This window comes from Mus pahari, chromosome 14, assembly GCF_900095145.1.
Source record: "Mus pahari chromosome 14, PAHARI_EIJ_v1.1, whole genome shotgun sequence".
NCBI classification, from domain to species: Eukaryota; Metazoa; Chordata; class Mammalia; order Rodentia; family Muridae; genus Mus; species Mus pahari.
The window spans coordinates 36383198-36402645 of NC_034603.1; the positions used below are offsets into that span (position 1 = coordinate 36383198).

General features: G+C 48.1%; 1 protein-coding gene across 4 annotated transcripts in view; it reads left to right on the forward strand.

The window, feature by feature from the left end:
- The window catches only part of Pik3r6 (phosphoinositide-3-kinase regulatory subunit 6), a 52026-nt gene that overhangs the window by 24788 nt on the left and 7790 nt on the right, over positions 1–19448 (forward strand). For 3 of the 4 annotated variants that reach the window (XM_021212988.1, XM_029546084.1, XM_029546083.1), the window contains exons 5-17: positions 298–366; positions 1721–1853; positions 2026–2095; positions 3155–3338; positions 4703–4868; positions 5779–5865; positions 6848–7262; positions 7563–7653; positions 9161–9283; positions 13003–13113; positions 16570–16657; positions 16948–17018; positions 17596–17686. In XM_021212988.1, coding sequence (XP_021068647.1) covers positions 298–366; positions 1721–1853; positions 2026–2095; positions 3155–3338; positions 4703–4868; positions 5779–5865; positions 6848–7262; positions 7563–7653; positions 9161–9283; positions 13003–13113; positions 16570–16657; positions 16948–17018; positions 17596–17686 — 1699 coding nt within the window. The remainder of the gene's footprint in view (positions 1–297; positions 367–1720; positions 1854–2025; positions 2096–3154; positions 3339–4702; positions 4869–5778; positions 5866–6847; positions 7263–7562; positions 7654–9160; positions 9284–13002; positions 13114–16569; positions 16658–16947; positions 17019–17595; positions 17687–19448) is intronic. The other variant, XM_021212989.1, reaches the window with a different exon arrangement.

Consider the following 19448-nt stretch of genomic DNA (forward strand, 5'->3'; position numbering starts at 1 on the left):
CAAGTTGTCAATTAGCTTTGGCTCCTGTGTGGAGTCTGTGCAGCTTCCCTATCCTAACCGCTTGCACAAGGATTCCTCCATCTGTCTTGTCCCTCACAGAGGGCTCCCACATCCTTGTTTCTCCCTACCCTACTCCCTTCCTCCCCTCTCCACAGCAGGCCACTCCCCTTAACATAATATATCGCTGCCTTCCATCTCATCTCCCACCACCCCCAGCCTAACCACAATCTGTAGCTAGGATGTGGTGCTCCCTGGAGCACCCAGCCCAGCGCGATGCTAGGATCTCCTGTTTTCCAGGCAGAAAGCGAGGACGGGCGGCGTGTCATCATACCGTTGCTGCTCACTCTAATGTCCGTGCTCACTAAGGTGAGAGGGCTTGGGGGGTGGGTCAAAGTGACTCACAAGAGGCTGGGGACTGTCAGGAGGAAAAGTCACAATTCTCAAAGGGAATAAGAGGCTATTCATTCTGTAATCAAATACAAGTGACTGGAGTTGGAGAGGCTCAGTGGGTAAGAGGACCCAGTTCGATTCCCAGCACCCACAGGATGGGAACTTCAAGTCGCAAGGCCCCATCCTGTCTTCCTAGTTGGCATCCAATCTCTGCTAGGGTGAGCCTGGTCTTGCCTGCTTTCCTGTCTACCCAAAGGTATAATTGGACAGGCATTGGGGGAGTTGAGACCGTGTGGAGCCTTTGACAGTGGGTGAGCCCTTGGGTTGTTCATTTGTGCATCGTCATTGTGAGTAACTAGCTCCTCATTCTGTAACAACACATTCAAGAGACTGGAGAAAGCAAAACTGTTGTCAGAACTTGGTTCTGCATAACAAGGACTCCAGCTTAGAGAAAAGACCAAAATGGCCAGCATGGCATTTTGGTTCATGACAGAGGTTTTTAAAGTCCCCAGACTTGAGAAATCCCTCCTCTCTTTTCCCCATAGAATTAGAATCTTCACACTCCTTTAGCATAGTCCCTTCCCCAGCTCTCCATCCTATTGGTCCAGGACACAAAGCCTTATCTAGGGACCACCCAGGGGCTTGGCACTGCCTTCTTTTCCAACTCTCTGAGTTCTGAGACAAGCTAAGGAGAGAGAGGGGCCCAGTGCCTTCTGCTTGTCTGTGACTCTTTGGTGAGAGAGCTCTAAATGCAGACAGTACTAAAAATGGACCAGAAAGGTTGATTTCTTACAATTGGTTACCTCCACATAGAAGTGGGACATAAGAAAAACAATGTATTACACTCTTGGTTAAAGGAGTTGGTGGTGGTTTGTGGGGAGTCATTGTAGCATCAGGATGAGGGTGAGGCTGGGCTCTGGCAGAGGAATGGACCACAGTGGGGAAGAAGGCAGAGGGGAGGAAAGGAAGCCTTTGAGCATTGTGGGGTACCCTATGCCTGTGAAATCCATGGAGGTGCGGAGACTTGGGAAGTGACTCCACATTTTCAAGCCTGGAGATGCTCAGAAATGCTTGACCTAGCTCCAGCATCGAGGCCGGGAGAGAACTGATCTGCCGAGAATGCAGGGATGGATTTCTGTCTTGCTGAGGTGGAGAGTGGGGTTTTAGGGAGGTCTCTCAGATGCTGGGAGGAGAGCCTGCAAACAGAGGATGTGGAAAGCACAGAGCCAGTCTGCCCATCAGTCCCAACCCTCCTTCTTCCCCACCTACTCTAATCCACCCCACCCTAGACCCTTCAAGACCTAGAGCATCAACCCCTCCCTCCCACCAGGCCACAGGCATCCCGGAAGATCTGTACCATAGAGCTTACACCTTCTGCACCAGGCTGCTGACCCTGCCCGCCCCCTACTCTACAGTCGCCTTGGACTGCGCCATAAGACTAAAAACAGAGACGGCTGTCCCAGGTGAGAGCTACTGGGCATCCCGGCCACCCGTGCTGCAATGCAATACTACTCAATATCAGGCTGTTTTCCCCAGGATGCCAAAGATGCTCAGTCCTCTCAACTCCTTCCAGGAAGGGCTGAGAATTGGAGTGAGGAACCCAGAGGCTGGCTCACTGACGTGGTTTGTTTGCAGGTACGCTGTACCAGCGGACTGTCATCGCTGAGCAGAATCTGATAAGTGAACTATACCCTTACCAGGAGAGGTAAGAGGCCCGGGAGTGGTAGCTGCCCTCTGCTTCCTCAAGGTGGTGGGTGCCGGGCAACTCTTCACTGACAGGAAGACAAAAGAGGAGGCTAGATAAAGAACATCACTTAACAGAGCTTCCACACTGGCCCAGCAATGACATGCACTTCAGCTCTAAGGGTGGTAGTTATATTGTTCTCTTAGCCTTGCTTCTTTGGCTGGGTGCAGATTGACCCTGTCCCCATGCAGAAGGAACACATGGCCTAGGGCAACACTGCTGTTCCATTCTTGTGTCCACCCCCTCCCCTTGCCCTCTAGCTTTGTGCCACAAAGCAGCCACACCCAACCAATCCAGGCAGCAAGAGATAGCTTCAGAATGCCCACACTGCAGGGACTGAACCCTGGGGGCTTTCCTCAATGAGTTCTTATCCCTGAGATTAGGTGGGAGAGTACCCCTGGTCCATGTTTGGAAGAAGAGTGAGCATGGGGACGGGGATGGTGCCTCTCTCTGCTGCAGGCAAGTTTGTGGACTTAGCACTATGTAGGCTAGAGTCTTGGGAGCTGTGTTTAGGAAGGATGCTAAGGAAAAGAACAATGCTGGAGGAGAGGGCAGGCCCAGCACCCCGAGGTAGGAAAGAGAGGGTCAGTCAGTTTTCTATTGTAATCAAGGTGATGAGCAAAGATGAAGTCTGTGTGGGTCTGGGGCTCCAGTACCAGATGGGGGTGCAGTTAAGGTCTCCCCAAGAGTGATGAGCACTGATGCTGAGGACCAGGAAGCAGGACCTCACTAGATGCAGGACATAGCCTGCTTTGCCACATGGAATCAGTAGACTGGTTGAGGGGGACTATAGCTGCCCCTCTGCAAGGGCTGTGCATCCTGCCTGCTGTTGTCCCAGCTTCTCCTACTTGCTGTCCTGCCTATAGGCTTTTGAACTTGAAGCTTATCCTTTTCGGAGAATTAACCACTAGAAAAATGCTTCTGTTGTTAAAGGCATTTATATAACCTGGGGTGAGGGAGCTACAAAGGTTTGGGACCGTCCATCTAGCACCTCCATTCCATTCCTGCCCCCCCCCCCAGGGTGTTTCTGTTCGTGGACCCTGAGCTGGTTTCTGCCTCCGTGTGCAGTGCCCTGCTGCTGGAGATCGAGGCGGCCCAAGAGCAGCAGACACCCGAGGCCTGCATGCGCCACGTGGTCTCCCATGCCTTGCAGGCAGCTCTGGGAGAAGCTTGCCACACAGGTGCTCTGAACAGGAAGCTACAGGTAATTGCCACCACAGCCTGGGCATCCAGCGCACTCACTGCCTGTACTCTTTCTGCTTCTGGTCCATGTCACCCTTCCCCTGACAAATCATCAGTTCATACATGTTTATTAAAGGAAATAGGGAAATACAGATAAGCCGCTGAAAGACAAAAAATTTTTAAAAATCACTCACACATCTCTACTCAGAAATAACAGAAATGAGCATTTAGTCTATTTCCTTAATAATGATGATATCGATGACTAATAGCCAGTTTGTTGACTATTATTCCAGACACTGTGCTAAATTGATCACATTTTGAAGTTCTCCCCCCAGCACAACTACCATCTGCCCTTATAGATGGGAAACTAAGGCACAGAGAAGTCAACCATCCATCCACGCATGCTCTCACAGATGCAAAGAGACTGAGCTAGAGTTTGAATCCCACGTCAAACTTATGCCCTCTGGCTCGCACCCTGACTCTTCTGAACACGTGGCGCTACCAAACTCTGCAACTGCTTGATATAATGTGTATTCTCCCATGGCGTTGGAAACGTGGTCTGTGCAAACATATTCCTTGGGAAACACGCTCCTAAGGGTTGCATCGTATGAGTGTGCTGTGCACTTAGCTGACGCTCGGCTCCTGCTGCGGGGCATGTGGGCAGTTCTGACACGTATGTGTTTGCTAGCTTTTCTCTCTGATCCAGCCTCAGCCCAAGAAATCCTTCTGGCTGAGAGTCAGCACCAGGGGCTGAACTTCTTAGGGATGGGGGAACCGGAGGACCGGTGTCATTAGGAGCGACATTCTCTTGGTAACAGGGAAGGCTGGGTAAGGCTAGATTGGACACATGCAGAAGATGGACAGGCTTGTCTGGGTGGGAGGGGTTAGAACTGCGGCAGGAACCAGGCACCCAGAGTGAGGGTTCAGTTGTCCCCTGCTTGCCCTGGTTTAGGAAGTGGGGGAAGATGCCAGTCAGGTTTTTTTTCTCGGCCCGTAATTCAGCTTGGCCCATCAAGATACATAGTAGCGCTGCTCTTCTGTTCTTGTTTTCCCTCTGGAGTTCTCCAGTCTGAATCCCACCCACATCTTGAATCCTTTATTTTGGTGGATACTTCCTAGCTTTCTCCCCCAGCATAGTGCATGAAAGCCAGAAAGAAACTCTACTGCCCACCAGCAGGCAACAGGGGACAGCAGCCATAGCCTGGCAGAAACCCAGGCTCTGGATGAGGAATCCCAATGCCTTCACCAGGCAGCTCCTGCTCAGCCGAAGGGTGGTGCCATGCTGGATTGTTGGTGGACCTGCCCAATTTAGCACAGGAGTGCAGTAGGTGGGTTGGTGGATAGGACGGGTGGGTAGACCTCAGGCTCTGGTGTCCCTCCTCACAGGCCAGCTCCCGTCGTGTCCTGGAATACTATTTCCATGCCGTTGTGGCTGCCATAGAGCAGGTGGCTAGCGAGGACAGCCCCAGCCGGCTGGGACATCTGGAGAAGATGGAGGAGATTTACTGCTCGCTGCTAGGGCCTGCGACCACAAGAAGGCGCTGCATGGTTGGTAAGCAGGGGCCCGCTGGGGACTTGCCTAGAGAGACTGCCATCTGCAGGGGAGGGTGCGAAGAGCTAGGCTGGACAGAATGAGGTTTCCAGAGGAGCCTGAGGACTGAGAGGAGAGCTAAGGGACTTGGCAGACCAGGGACTAAGCAAGAGGTTAATACAGTCATGATAGCCCACAGCTGCAAAGTTTCGGCTTTATCCCATTAATGCGCTAAACATTTAACACATATTCAAATCTATGCCGTGTGCCAAATCAAATAATTTGTAAAGTTAGGAAGTAGAAATGATTATCGCCCCCATTTTACAGAGGAGATTTACAGACTGATTTAGAAAGAGATTAAAAATCTTGCAGTCTGTCACTCAGCTGGTGAGTGGGTAGAGCCAGTATTTGAATCTTGTTCTGGGCATAGTAACCAACAGATTTGATTCCCAGAACACCTCCACAGGGGGTGGAAAGTAGTCAGTGTTGGCATTCTTTGTATCTTGGGGTTGATTTGTACCCTGAGACCTCCTTTCTGTTGGAATGTTGATAAAGACGCACCACGCCCCAACAGGAGCAAATGTCACGAGACGAGTGGGCATAAACAATCCAGAATGTGTGTGTCCTACAAGCAGTAGGATGATTCTAAACGTGTGTCTTGTTTGCACAGTCACTCAAAGCAGCCATGGAATATGTCAGCCTGAGCGTGTCAGAACATAGGGTCACTGACTGCACCCATAGATACAGGGTGCAGGGGAATGGACTAGAAACCACAGCAGAGATCGGTGTGCCAAGCACACTAAAGCTTGAATGTGGCAGCCCAGGCTAGACAAAGTGAGCAGGATAGCCCTGTTTAGACTCCACCCTCTCAGTGTCCCTGGTCTTTTGCCTACAAGCCTCCTCAGTCCCCACAGTCTGCTCCTTTCTTCAGGTGACCTTCTGCAAGACCGCCTGCCAAGCATCCCCCTGCCCAGCCCCTACATCACCTTCCACCTGTGGACCGACCAGGAGCAGCTCTGTACGTGCCGGAGCCTCTGAGCTCCTGTAGAAATGGCTGAGGACCGTGGTGTATGTCTGCGTGTGTTCACGTGTCTGTGCTCCTGTCTGTGTTCAGGTTTTGTCCTCTGCGTTGGTCCACGTGTCTGGACAGAATTGCAAATCTTCTCCAGGTTGGACTAGCCCAGTGCATTAGCCCTTGGTCTCTTTTTAATCTTAATGTCATCAATGTCTCCAAAAGGGAGGCAAGCAGAACCCACTATGGTACCCAGATGGGGGAGGGAACCTTCCAGAGCAGACATCTCCCTCTACTGTTGTGTCCTGCCTCAATTCTCTCAGCTCTTCCAGCGAGTGAGGACAAGGACTCCAATTGTGGTAGAAAGGATTGAAGCTGGAGTACTGGGTTCAAGTCTCAACACTTCCTTTTGCATGGCAGGTTATGATAGCTGCCTTGTCTCTCTGAACCTAAAAGTAAACTGGAAACCCTGAAAGTCGTCCCTAGAGCTGGTGGCCTGTTTGTTATCTGTGTCTCAGGGCAAGCTACAGGAAGTAGGGTGTTGGGAGGGACGCAGGGTCAGCTAAATGTGGGAAGGGCTGGGTTAAGCATCGTCTTCTTTAGTACTGGAGCTCTCAGGGATTTTAATACGTTTACTGATTGGCTAGATGTGATAGTAGACACCTTTAATCCCTGTACTCAGGAGGCAGTGACAGGCAGTGAGTTCAAGGCCATCCTGAACTACATGGTGAATTCCAGGATTGCCAGGACTACACAGGGATCCTGTCTCAAAAAAAAACAAAGACAAATAAAGAAAAACAAAACAAAAGAAAGAAAAACAAAAGAAGAAATATATTTACTGAGTAGCATCAATGGGAGGAAACAGTAATGACTAAAGGACTGCGGTGGCCTTTGTGGAGCGTCCCATGGGGCTTCTGTTCATGTGGACAGTGTTTGAGGACACTTCAGGTGTCTTTGCATCCTCACGCTCCCTGTTCTCCTGTCTCAGGGAAGGAACTGGTACTCTTCCTCCGCCCACGCTCGCAGCTGCGCCTCAGTGCTGATCTGGATGCCTTGGATCTACAAGGATTTAGGCTAGACCGGGACTTGGCCCGGGTGTCCACCGACAGTGGAATTGAGCGGGACCTCCCTTTGGGGAGCGATGAGCTTCCGGACCCCAGCAGCTCTGAGATGGAGCGGGCCGCCCTTCAACGCAAGGGGGGCATCAAGAAGCGTGTGTGGCCCCCTGACTTCTTCATGCCTGGCAGCTGGGATGGACCCCCAGGGTTGCATCGGAGGACTGGCAGGCCCAGTGGGGACGGGGAGCTGCTACCTGGAGTCTCCAGGGTGCATACTGCCCGCGTGCTCGTTCTGGGGGATGACAGGATGCTAGGGCAATTGGCCCAGGCTTATTACAGACTCAGGTAGGACCCTAAGGAGGGACTGTAGTATGGGTGCTTCTGGAATGGGCTGATGAAGGGTATTAGAGGGACGTGAGAAAAGGCGCGGGAGGGTAAGGAAGACTGCAGAGTATCCCCAGTGCCCAGCCATCAGCCTGACAGGAAATGTCTACTGTTTCCATCTTGTAAATCGGTAAACAGAGGCTCAGAAAAATAGTATGAATTGCCCAAAGTCAGCACATTTGATAAATGGCAAAGCCAAGACTATTTGATGCCAACATCCAGCCCTCACTCTTACCCACCTACCGTGCTGTCTGTTGCTAGGAAACGGGAGACCAAGAAGTTCTGCCTCACTCCTAGACTCAGCCTACAGCTCTACTATATCCCTGTGCTGGCGCCTCAGGTGACTGGACAGGTGAGGGTTGGGGCCAAAGGGACCACGGAAAGGGAGTGGAGGGGTCAAGAGCAGAGTTCTCAGCAGAGAAGGGAGGGAGAGGTGGGGACCCAGTGGCAGCCTGGCTCCCAGACTCAGGGACCAGAACCATTGCCTTAGACTGCAGAGTTGAGAGAAATTTGGGAGTGGGGGGAATCTTCCAGATCAGAAGCCAAGACTCAGGTTTTGCCACAGTAGCCTCTCCTCTGCTCAACTCTCTCCTCTCTGTAACGAAATTATCCGTGTGGATCAGTAACCGGAAGCATTTCCCCCTCGGGGTTCTCCAGTCAGTAAACCCAGACCTTGACCACACCAGAGAGGAGATTAAGGATGAGCCAGAGAGGACCAGGGTTAGTGAGTTTATTAAAACAATAAAGTAGAGATGAGAAAGCACATGCTTCAGGAGAGAGACAGAGAGACAGCACAGAGGCACTGTGAGACACAGAGAGACAGAGACAGAGAGAGAGACAGACACAGAGAGAGACAGACACACAGAGAGAGAAGGGGGGGAGAAAGAGACAGAGTGAGGAGAGACTAAAGAAAAAGATGCCACTCACACTAGGCTTTGCAAGAGCCTATTTTAATGATGCCTACAGTCAAGGTTTTACTATCTTGCTCAAAGGATGTAGTTTACAACCAACTTAAAACATGGAACAAAAAATCATGTAATGTTTAAAAAAAAATGAGTGGTTTTACTTATCCTAAGGAATGTCCTCTGGTCAATGAGACTCTCAGCGTTGAGAGAGGCAGTCAGCACAGGTCAGCACAGGCAGCACACAGTTAAACTCAAGGCCACACATTCTGGCCCTAAGGAAGCATGGTCCATTTGTTGTTTTAATATTCTTGGAGAGTTGTTTGTTTTTGTTATATTGATACAGGGTTTCTCTATGTATCTCTGGCTGTCCTGAAACTCACTGTGTAGACCAGGCTGGCCTCGAACTCAGAGATCCCCTGCCTCTGCCTTCCAAGTGCTGGGATTAAAGGCCTGCGCCACCACTGCCTGACATCTTTGCTTGAGATATTTTTTGAGAAAAGGAGATATTGTCTCTTTTGGTCTTCACAGGAGAGAAAGTCTGAGGCAGATGACCAGAGTTCATTAATGTTGATTTGTGTTGGTGGAGCGCGCGCGCGTGCGCGCGCGTGTGTGTGTGTGTGTGTGTGTGTGTGTGTGTGTGTGTGTGTGTGTGTGTAGCCACTCTCATCCTTACTTGGAATAGCAAGACCCAAGCAATATTTCTCTCTGCCCTTTAGAGGTCAACAGTGTGTTTCAGTGTCAGACAAGTGGCCCTCAGCAAAAGCCCTTCCACTTCACTTGAGTGTAGGATACAGAACACCAATGTATCTTCACACAGTGTAGAAGCTGAGACCAAGTGGTTAAACGACTTGACCACAGTCACTGAACACTGGGCGTTGGTATCTGGGGCACCCAGCCTGGGAGGGAGGGAAGGACTGACAGGTGTGTCTGTCCCCTTATTCTCCTAATCCCTAGGATACAGAAGCATCCAGGAAGCCTGAGCTGGGAGAGCTGGCTTCCTTCCTGGGTCGAGTCGACCCGTGGTACGAAAGCACTGTCAACACCCTGTGTCCCGCCATCCTCAAGCTGGCTGAGATGGTAGGAGCAGCAATGAGGGAAGGGGAGGAAGGAGGGAGGGGAGCGGGGGAGGAAGGACAGATGGTGGGAGAAATTTGAGTGGCATGAATGAAGACATTTTTAAAAGTTCAGGTAGAGAAGGTGATGGAGTCAGGAGGAGAGCCCCCAACTAGATACTGTGAGTGACCCCTGACCTCAGAATCAGCCCCAAGGGATTTGTTCATTTAGTTTTCAGAGTGTAGGAACTGATGTCCCCAGGTGCCATTGTCACCATGTCTATGTCACCATTTTACAGGCCAGGGAGCTAAAGCAGAAAAAGATTAGGTAACTTGCCCAAGCAGCAAAATAAATTGTGATGCACCGTCCCCCATCCTTGGAACCAGGTGTCCTGCCAGCAGACTGCATCTGCCATTGCTTAACCATGACTGACAGGGCAGGACAGACGGGGAGGCGGGCATGGCTGTCTTGAGAGAGACTTTAGCTATTCACACTTAGACTGGCTCACTCCCAGAAACGCTGCAACCACGTTTAGTTTTTACACTTTGACATTTGTCCATCAGGTTTTTTACTTAGCGTTTAATGTTTCCTGCTACTAGATATAGAACTTTTATTCTTTATAACTTCTGCCTTTGAAAGCTTCTTTTAAAAAATTAATTTTTTTCACCTTTATATGGCTTCTGGGCATTGGACTTGAGTCTTCAGGCTTATACAAAATTCTTTGCTCGGAGCCCTCTCTCCAGCCCCAAGAATTTTGCCTTTTAAGGCCTGAGATCACAATGCACAAACACAGTCTGGATTTTTTTCATTTAAATAATTATTCCCTCACATAAATAATTTTAGTTCTTCATCTTAGGTATGTGTGCAATCTGACTTTTTCCAAAGGTTTAGCTTGTTATCCCAAAGCTGTTGGTTGAGTAAGTCATCCTGCCTCATCCATTTGATATTTTGGCTGTATCACTGACTGAAGTCTTATGTCTGTGTGATGCTTTTTTGGGGAGCCTGTGTTTTCATGGATCTAGGCAGTTCTGTACAAATCAATATGATTCTGTCTTTATGCCAGGAAGGGTAAGTCTACAGCATTATTTTTCTCTAATAGGAAATTTCAGAATATACTAGCTTATCTTTGCTGATAAAGTTTGATTTGCATGTTATTCTTTAAATGTATTTATATTAAACACTTATTTAATTTATTTTATTCATTTTGTGTGCATGTGTATGCATACACATGTGCAGATGCCTGAGGAGGCCAGAAGAGGGAATTAAGTCCCTTGGAGTTAAAGTTACAGCTGGTGGTGAGCTTCCCAACAGAGATGCTGGGAACCTAACTCAGGTCCTCCAAAAGAAACAGCGAGTGCATGTAACCACTGAGTCACCTCACCAGACCCAATATTTTTTTTTTTAAATCTGTTGAGATTTTGATTATCAAGAGAGAATCAGCCTCTTTCATATATTAACCCTCTCTGGGTACATAGTATAATTTCTTAAGTGCTTTGTGGCTTATGCCGATGGGGACTGCAGTTTTTCCTATATGGCTTCTACCCATTTCTTGCTAATGTCATTCTTACCATCCGCGAGCCTACTTCTTGTCGTGGTGAGTACAGGCTTCTCTCATTCTGATTAGAAGAAATGACTTGTCCATGGAACAGGATGCTACCAATTTACACAGTCTATTTATCAAATTACTCACTTGTTTCTTAAAAGGTTAAGGTTTGAAAACAGGGCACCAGGCATACCCATTTGATTTTTGACTGGCAGCTGGCAGATGAGCTAAGGTCTCCGTTGCATTTCTTACTTGCCTGGTTGGGACATCATCCTACATGCTTTGTGCACACAAAGATGTCTGGCTGTGTGTGTGCATGTTACCTGAATAGCGCACAGAGATGTTTGTGTGCATACACAAAAGACTGTCTAGCAGGGTATTAAAATACATTTCCTCTTGAAAGTCAGGGTTTATGGGAGAGAGTCCATTGGCTATTTTTTTTTTTTTTTTTTTTTTGCTGGTAGCTTTTCTCCCAACCAGGACGCATCAAAGGTTTTCCTTCATTTCTCTACTCTCATAATTAATCACTTGTGTGGCCTTTCCAAAAGCATCTTCCATGTGAAGGGCCTGGAGACTCTGTGAGCAATGATGTGTTGTCAGAATGCTGTATTATCAGCATCACTTGGGAGGTGATTGAGACAGGGTTTCTCTGTGAAAACGCGTGCATTATTTAGTTCTTTTTGTTTTGTTTTGTTTATTTGTTTGTTTGTTTTGAGACTGGGTTTCTCTGTGTAGTCCTGGCTGTCCTGGAACTCACTCTGTAGATCAGGCTGGCCTTGAACTCATAGAGATCCACTTGTCTCTGCCTTCTGAGCAATGGGATTAAAGGTGTGCACCACCACCTCGCCTGACTGAGCATGATCTTTTTTTTTTTTTTTAAGAATTATTTATTTGTTCTATGTATATGAGTACACTGTAGCTGTCTCCAGACACACCAGTAGAGAGCATCAGATCTCATTACTGATGGTTGTGAGCCAATATGTGAATGCTGGGAATTGAACTCAGGACCTCTGGAAGAGCAGTCAGTGCTCTTAACCACTGAGCCATCTCTCCAGCCTGAACATTATCTTTTTAAAGGGAATTCTTCAATGAAACAGACGTGAAGGTCAGAAGGAGTTTTGAATGAGATACACAATGTTTAAGACAAATCTGAGTCTTTTGCCAATTCTGGCGTTATAGCTTGAGCATCCCCGACCTGGAAATCCAAAACTTGAAATGCTCCAACACCCTCAACATTTCAAGTACCACCATGATGCCACGAGTGGAAAATTCCATACCTGTCTGCACGTGACCGCTCTAAGGCAAGACACAGGCACACTGAAATGTGTGACTTTTATCTTCAGGCTAAGAGGAAGAGGTACCTGTGAGACAAAATGAACTACACTTGAGCCTCATGGTCAAGATAACTCATCATCTACACATAAATGTCCCATTACCCAAAGAGGGGGGGAAAACATGGAGTTAAAAACACCCCTGTGGTCCCGAGCATTTCTGGTAGTCAGCCTGCATCCCACTCGACACAGACGCTCCACTCTCTGTGAAGATTATCCACTTTACACACAGGGCTAAGGAAGCCACAGAAGACAAAGGGCTGAGCCCATTCCCAACAATGTGTGAATATTACTGGTTTGTTTATTTTGAGACAAGAGTCTCACTGTGTAACTGAAATCAAGAAATTCTTTTGCCCCAGCCACTCAAGGAGCAGGGATTACAGGCACATACCATCATACTTAGTTTGTTAGTGAGTTTATTGATAGTTTCAGAGGTGTCCAGAGCTTAAGGGGACATCATCTGGTCAGGTCGTTCAACCTCTTATTTCTCCCTTGAAGATTACTCAGGCCTCAAAAAGTGTGAATAACGTTTGCCCCAGGCTCCCGGATAGTGAGTGGCCAAAGGGAGCGTAGGCTTTCGTCACAGTCACACTTCAAGCAGCTAGCGCAATGTCTTGCAGCTCAGTTAGTCTGTGGGAATGAAGTTAACCGGGTTCCCTGAGAAGATGGAGTCGTGTTAGAAGTAGATCGTGCTTTGGTCAAAAGTAAAGACCAGATGGCCGGGAAGGCTTGGAGCACGTTGAAGGATTGGCCAGACTTGGTCATCACAGGGCACGTGGGAGGTTTTGGAGTTTCTCACTGAAAATGGTGCCTCCCCTAGCAGCCTGGAGGTGGGTGGCTGCTGAAGACACTGCCCCTGTTCCTCACAGCCTCCCTACTTGGACACATCCAGGACCGTGGACCCCTTCATCCTGGATGTCATCACTTACTATGTCCGCATGGGCACCCAACCCATCTATTTCCAGCTCTACAAGGTTAAGGTAGGTTCCCCGCTGAGGTTCCCAGGGTACCGTGTGAGCCTGCAGAACCCTGTTAACTTAAGTACCATGTAAACCCTCTGGCTCTGGGGAGATACTTGCCTACAAGCCCATTCCTGGTTGCTCTTAACAACTTCATCTTCGTAGTGTTTGGGCAAACCAGTTCATTCTTAACTTCAAAGACCTCAGATCCAAGCAGGTTGGGAGTCAGGGGCAGGCTGTTCTGGACCGGCTTCCATCCTCTGGTTACAAATTCCCAAGGCACTGCCATTTCCTCTCTTTGACCTCTTGGAGAACCTCAGGCCCCCTGAATAGACTCACCTCCATCCTTCCCTCTCACATCAGCCCTTTACCTTTCCCGCCAGGCAGTTCTTTATTTGAGCCATCCTGTTGCCTTGTTCGCTTCCCTTTGTTTCCCTGTCTTTCTTCCCAAGAAACCCCAGAGTGATAGTGCTGCATACCCTTCCAAGGCCCACCTGGAACAAAGACCCAAGGCGATATGGTGATTTGGCAATTTGGCGATTAGGCATGGCACACCTCCTCTTCTTGGTGTGCACATTCATCCTGGCCCATGAAGATCCCAGGCCAGTTTCCTCTTCCTCTGAGACAGTGGCTGCTTGTCACTTTCCTGAAGCCTTTCTCTTCCGCAAGTGACTTTCCTACCATTAGGTCGCCTGAATGTCCTGTCTATGCCCAGAATGTATCATGTCCATTCCAATCCTCACAGGGCCTCTCCTAGTGTACATGGTCCTCTTCCAGTTCAGTACGAATTCCTCCCTCTAGGCCCTTGACCGGAGTGATGCCCCTTCTCCTGGACCTTCTCCCTTAGCCGTTCAGTTTTACACTGGCTCACCTACACTCAGAACAATGATGTTCTGAACACATGGACTTCGTCTGTTTTCCCATGTAGGGCATTGTTAACATTGAATTTCAAAGGTCAGACTTCCTCCTCATCTCAATTTTCTGTCTTATTGTGTGTCAATATTTAATGGCATTAAACAGTGGGAGAGAATTTAGCTTCCCGATTGTTCCTTCAGTTCCCATCTCTTATCAGCCCATGCTGGTGGGAAGGACCGGTTTGTGGGGGCTGTGGTTTCTTCCTTCTCTGCCCTGAGGTTGATTAGCTTCCCAGTGTAGCTTCCTTAGTGGTCCTTCCTGCAGGATGCAGGAAGTAGCTGGCTTTATTCTGCCCAGGGCCTTAAAGCTGAAGCATGCAGATGGACTGAGTCTGGGGTCCAGCAGACAGTAAGGATGCAGGGTAGAACTCTGCATGAGCATCTCCAGGCAGGGAAAGGACCTCACTGCTCTCCGCCTAACTTGGATTCGGTCACTCCTTTAGATTTTCAGAATCCCTGCTCTGCTCTGTACCATATCCTAAGGTTCTGTTTTCTCCCAGAACATTCAAAATATGTTACAGGCTCATAACTCAGTGTGGACCAGACAATGTCACAGAGAGAAAAAAAAAAGATCATTAGTAATTGACGTGAGAAGTTAGGCATTTGGATTACCCAATCCAAATGAGTTGAGTTTCATAATCATGCCAGCCATAGAAGGGCACATCTGTAATCCCAACATTTGGTAAGTTGAGGCAGAAGGATCACCATTTCCAGGCCATCTTGAGCTGCACAGCAAGACCCTGCCTTATAAAAACAAAAAAGGATTCATCAAGGAGATGGGTTTGATCAGATAGTGTATAAATATCTGATCAATATATTAATATAAATAAAAACTTATATTAAATATTATAAATTTAATATTATAATAGTATTAAAACAGCATTAAGGTTTTAATACACAGCTGCCAGCAGTCACATCAATCACATCACATTCTATGTAAGTGTGAACATGAGGGGCTGGAGAGATGGCACAGTGGTTAACAGCACTTGCTCTTTCAGAGAACCTGGGTTTGGTTCCCAGCACCCACATGGTGGTTCAGAGCTGTCCATAACTCCAGTTCCAAGGTGTACATACATTTGAGCAAAGCAATCATTCATATATATATATATATATATATATATATATATATATATATGTGTGTGTGTGTGTGTGTGTGTGTGTGTGTGTTACATATATACATATATGTATATATAATCTTTTTCTTATTTTTTATTTTATTGATTTATTTTGTTTGTTTGTTTTTTTGAGACAGGGTCTTTTTACATCATCCTAGCTGCCCTAGAACTTACAATGTAGACAAAGCTGGCCTAGAACTCACAGAGATCTGCCTTCTTCTGCCTCCCGAGTATTTTTCTCTATTCTGGCTAGCTCTCAAATAAATAAGACAGAGACTATTAGATTTATTTAATAGGCTTTATGGCACAATATCTAAACAGTTATTAATCTGTTCTAATCCTCTGAGCTAATCTGGCTACCTCACAGCTAAAATCTAGCTATATACATTTTAGAGTTGATCTGTCCCTCTCTGCTCCAGGTGTGTCTCCTGGTCACACTCCTTGTGGTGAATTCCCTCTCTCTCCCTCTCTTCCTCCCTCCCTCCCTGGAATAGGAAGGCCAGCTCTGTTCCCACCTCTGCTCAGTTATTGGCTGGTGAGCTTTTATTGACAAATCAGAGAATAAATTGGGAGCAAACCTTATACAACATTGAGGCAGAGGATTCTTAGAATAAGCGTTACAATGCAGAGAAATCAGCACTCGAATAATAGAAGGATACTCTTTACATAGTGCACAATAACATTATGCCAACATAAATCTTTTTTCTTATTTCTTATTTCTTATTTTTATTTATTAATTTAGCTTTTTTGAGACAGGGCCACTTCATGTACTCCTGACTGTCCTGGAACTTGCTATGTAGATCAGGCTGACCTTGAACTCACAGAGATCTGCCTTCCTCTGCCTCCTGACACTGGTGTCAAAGGTGTGTGCACAGATTAAAATAAGTCTTTAAAATAGAACAATATGATAAATACAAATTATATGTATTTGTGGCTGTGACATGGCATTTTATGATATGTACACGTGAAACTCTATTAATTGGACTGGCTAATGTGCACATTACTTCACCATTACATTTCATGCTACAAATACTTACAACCTACTTACAGATCTTATTAGAAATACAATGTGTTGTTACAAACCGTGGTACCTGTATTGCACAGTTGCTCCCTCGACCTTGCTCCTCCTATAGAGCTGGAATTTTGTATCTTTTACTAGTACCTGGCAGATAGGTTTGACCAGAATTAATGCCTCCTGATTCTTCCTCTCCGTTCTTTTGCTTTGGGAAGGACTCAGATGTAAGCGACAGGAACTTTTCAATTCAGCATTATGAGCTACCTTGCTGAAAAGGTCCAGAGTGGTGTGGCTGTCACTGTGCAACTCAGAACCTAGCATGGGCAGGTGGGTGGGTGGAGCCTCTCAGGCTGTAGGGACAGAAGCTTTCTCTAAACTCCCTCCTTCCCTCTTTCTTTCCTTCCCTCCCTCCCTTCTCCCCTCTTCTCTCTAGATCTTCACCAGCTTGAGTCACGACCCTATAGAGGACATTTTCCTCACAGAGCTGAAGGTGAAGATCCAAGACTACAAGTCCCCCAAAGGTGAGCTCCAGCTCCCCATTTCCCAGAGCTCACCCTGGTTCAGCTGCCTCTGCCCTCACTCTCTTGTCTCTCACCAGATGTCAGCCCCATGGTCACCTTACTGTGTCACGGGACCCTGCTGAATGCCAGGGCCACACTTACCTCTGTCTCAGGGCACTCCCAGACTGAAAGCCCAACTTTCCAGATGTTGCCTCTCCATCCAGGGACAGCTGCTGTGTCTATCCAGCAGCTATGCCTGGGAGACATGCGAAAGGGGCTCTCACCTTATACCCCCTCTTATCTTCCCTCAGAGGGCTCTTCACCCCGAAGGAGAGGGGCAGCTGAGGGCACAGGAGCTGAGCTGTCCATGTGCTACCAGAAGGTCAGTGTCACTGGCATAAACAACAAAAACTCAGGAGGCACAGTGAATTAAAACCAGCCTCTGGGGGTGGGGTGTAGACAGAGCCAAAGGGATCCCCCCCGCCTTTCTTGAAGATACCACTAGACTCTTTCAGCCTCCAGAGCAATCTGTGAGGATGGTGTAGGGACGAGGTTGACCTTACATGTAGACAAGGAGGCAATGTACTCTAAGAAATTAGAGGGTGGGTGAGTACAGTGGTGTATGTCTTTAAGCCTAGCATTTGGGAAGCAGAGGCAGGTGGATCTCTGTAAGCCTGAGGCCCGCTAAGACTATATAGTGAGACCTTGTCTTTAAAAAAAGGAAAGAAAGCTAGTTTCTTGCTCGGAACCTTCTTCCTTGTGAGCTACCCATCTAGGTGTGTCTGATTGGCTCCTTGGGGATTAAAAATGGCTAAGCCTCTGCCCATATGCCCCTAATTGGAATCAGTACCCAAGGAGAATCTCAGGGTAGGGTGGAAGTGTAGGAGAAGTGAGACGTGAAGATGCAGGGGAGAGGAAAGCCCTCGGGACCCCCTCTTTTGCTCAATTCCCATCCCCAGGCCCTGCTCAGCCACAGGCCCCGAGAGGTCACTGTTTCTCTGCGGGCCACCGGACTGGTCCTGAAGGCCATTCCAGCTGGTGACACTGAAGGTGAGGAGCTGGGAATGCAGAGTGGGGAGATGGGAGGGATGAGGAGAAAATCAGGGAGGAGGAAACAGGGTAAGATAGGGAAGCCAAGGTTGAGAGGCGGCAGCTGGGCGGGGCCGCAGCTGGGCGGGGCCTCGGCAGCAGGCGGAGGGTAGTTGGGAAAAGCTGAAACCAGGCAGCCTTGAATAAAGCAAGACCCCTGCCCCCAGGTGGTCCACTGGCTGACAAGCTGGCTAGCTGTCCCAGCCTTGGGACTGGCTTCCAGAGCTGGAAGGTAGAAGGACGAGGGGATGGGAGCAGAAGCGCCCCCTCTCTGAATTAGGCCTGCAGAGCTGGCAGCCTTCCCTTGGGAAGTGTTGGATTTACATCTTATTCCAAAATAAAAATAAATGAACGAATGAAATGGAGTGACTGGGGGACAACGAGGAGCATCGAGTGAATGTGCTTGTTTCAGAGCCTGTTCTGAGTCTCCTGCGGAGGTGACCTTGAAGTTATTTGCTTGTTTCCCCTCAGGAAGGAGTTAGGAATACTGATAATGTCTGTCGCAGAGAGTTCACATGCTCAGGGGGAAAAAAAATGTCCTGCACCTAACAGAATGCTCTAAATTAAGCCCTTGAAAAATGTGTTTGGTGCTGGTAGTCTGTGTCGCCACCTTTTGTCCTTCCGGGGGCCCGGGAGCTCTTTGCAAAAGCTAATATTGATGGCGTGCTATGTCTATATAAGCTTATTTTTCCCCCTGTGTCATTCATTGCTCGCGTTATGTGTGGCCTTCCTCCTTAGGCCAGGCTGGTCTCGAACTTGGCATCCCCTTAATTCCAGCATCAGTGTTCTTACAGAGATAAGTGGCATGAAAGGGAAGAAACTCAAGAAATAATAATATTTTCATAAAAGGTCACTTCCAGGCGAGCTGAACTCTTAGGTGACATGTGACACTCTTTCATATTCTAGAAAGACATTCTTTCCTTGTAGCATGTTAGCATCATGAAGGAGACTCTGTTCTTCCAGTGGCTCACAGTCTAGAGGAAACTGTGCTACAGAGGGCTGAGAGAGCAGGGGCGGAGCTGGGTGGTCAGAGTTCACACATCTTTGCTGGGTGGCTTTGGGCAAATAACGAGTCACTTTTATACTTCTAAAAGAAAATACAGGTAATAGACTTGTTTGTGTGCACATACTTAGTAAACTATGAATGTTAGCTCTCTCCATGGGAGCCTGGTGGTACACACTTGTAGCAAGCTCAGGATGGGGGTTGTGGGGCAGGGAACCAGATCAAGGTCATTCGTTGTCACATATGAGACCTTGGGGAAGAAGGGGAGGGGGAAGGACAGGAGGGGAGGAGGAAGGACAGGAGGGGAACCATTACAGTCCTTCTTTTTCCTTCATAAGACTCTCACTTGTATCCTAACCCCAAGCTCATCACAACAGGTGAGACCAGAACCATCCCCCAAAGTACAAAATCCCCTAAGCAGCCTCTTTAGTTGGCAGGGAGGGCTCAAGCCTGACGGTGGTCACACAATGGGGACTTTTTGACACAGTGTATACTACTATTAAGAGAGTGGACTGGGGTGGGGATTAGGGGATGGCTTGCTTATAAAATGTTTATCTGGTACATTTAAGGTCCCAGGTTGAATTTCCAACCCTACTGAATGCATTTTTAAAAAATTCATGCAGGGCAGAGGTGATGCATACCTTTTGTCCTAGCACCTAAAAAGAGAAAGAGAAAGAGGCAGAGGCAGAGGCAGAGGCAGAGGCAGAGGCAGAGGCAGAG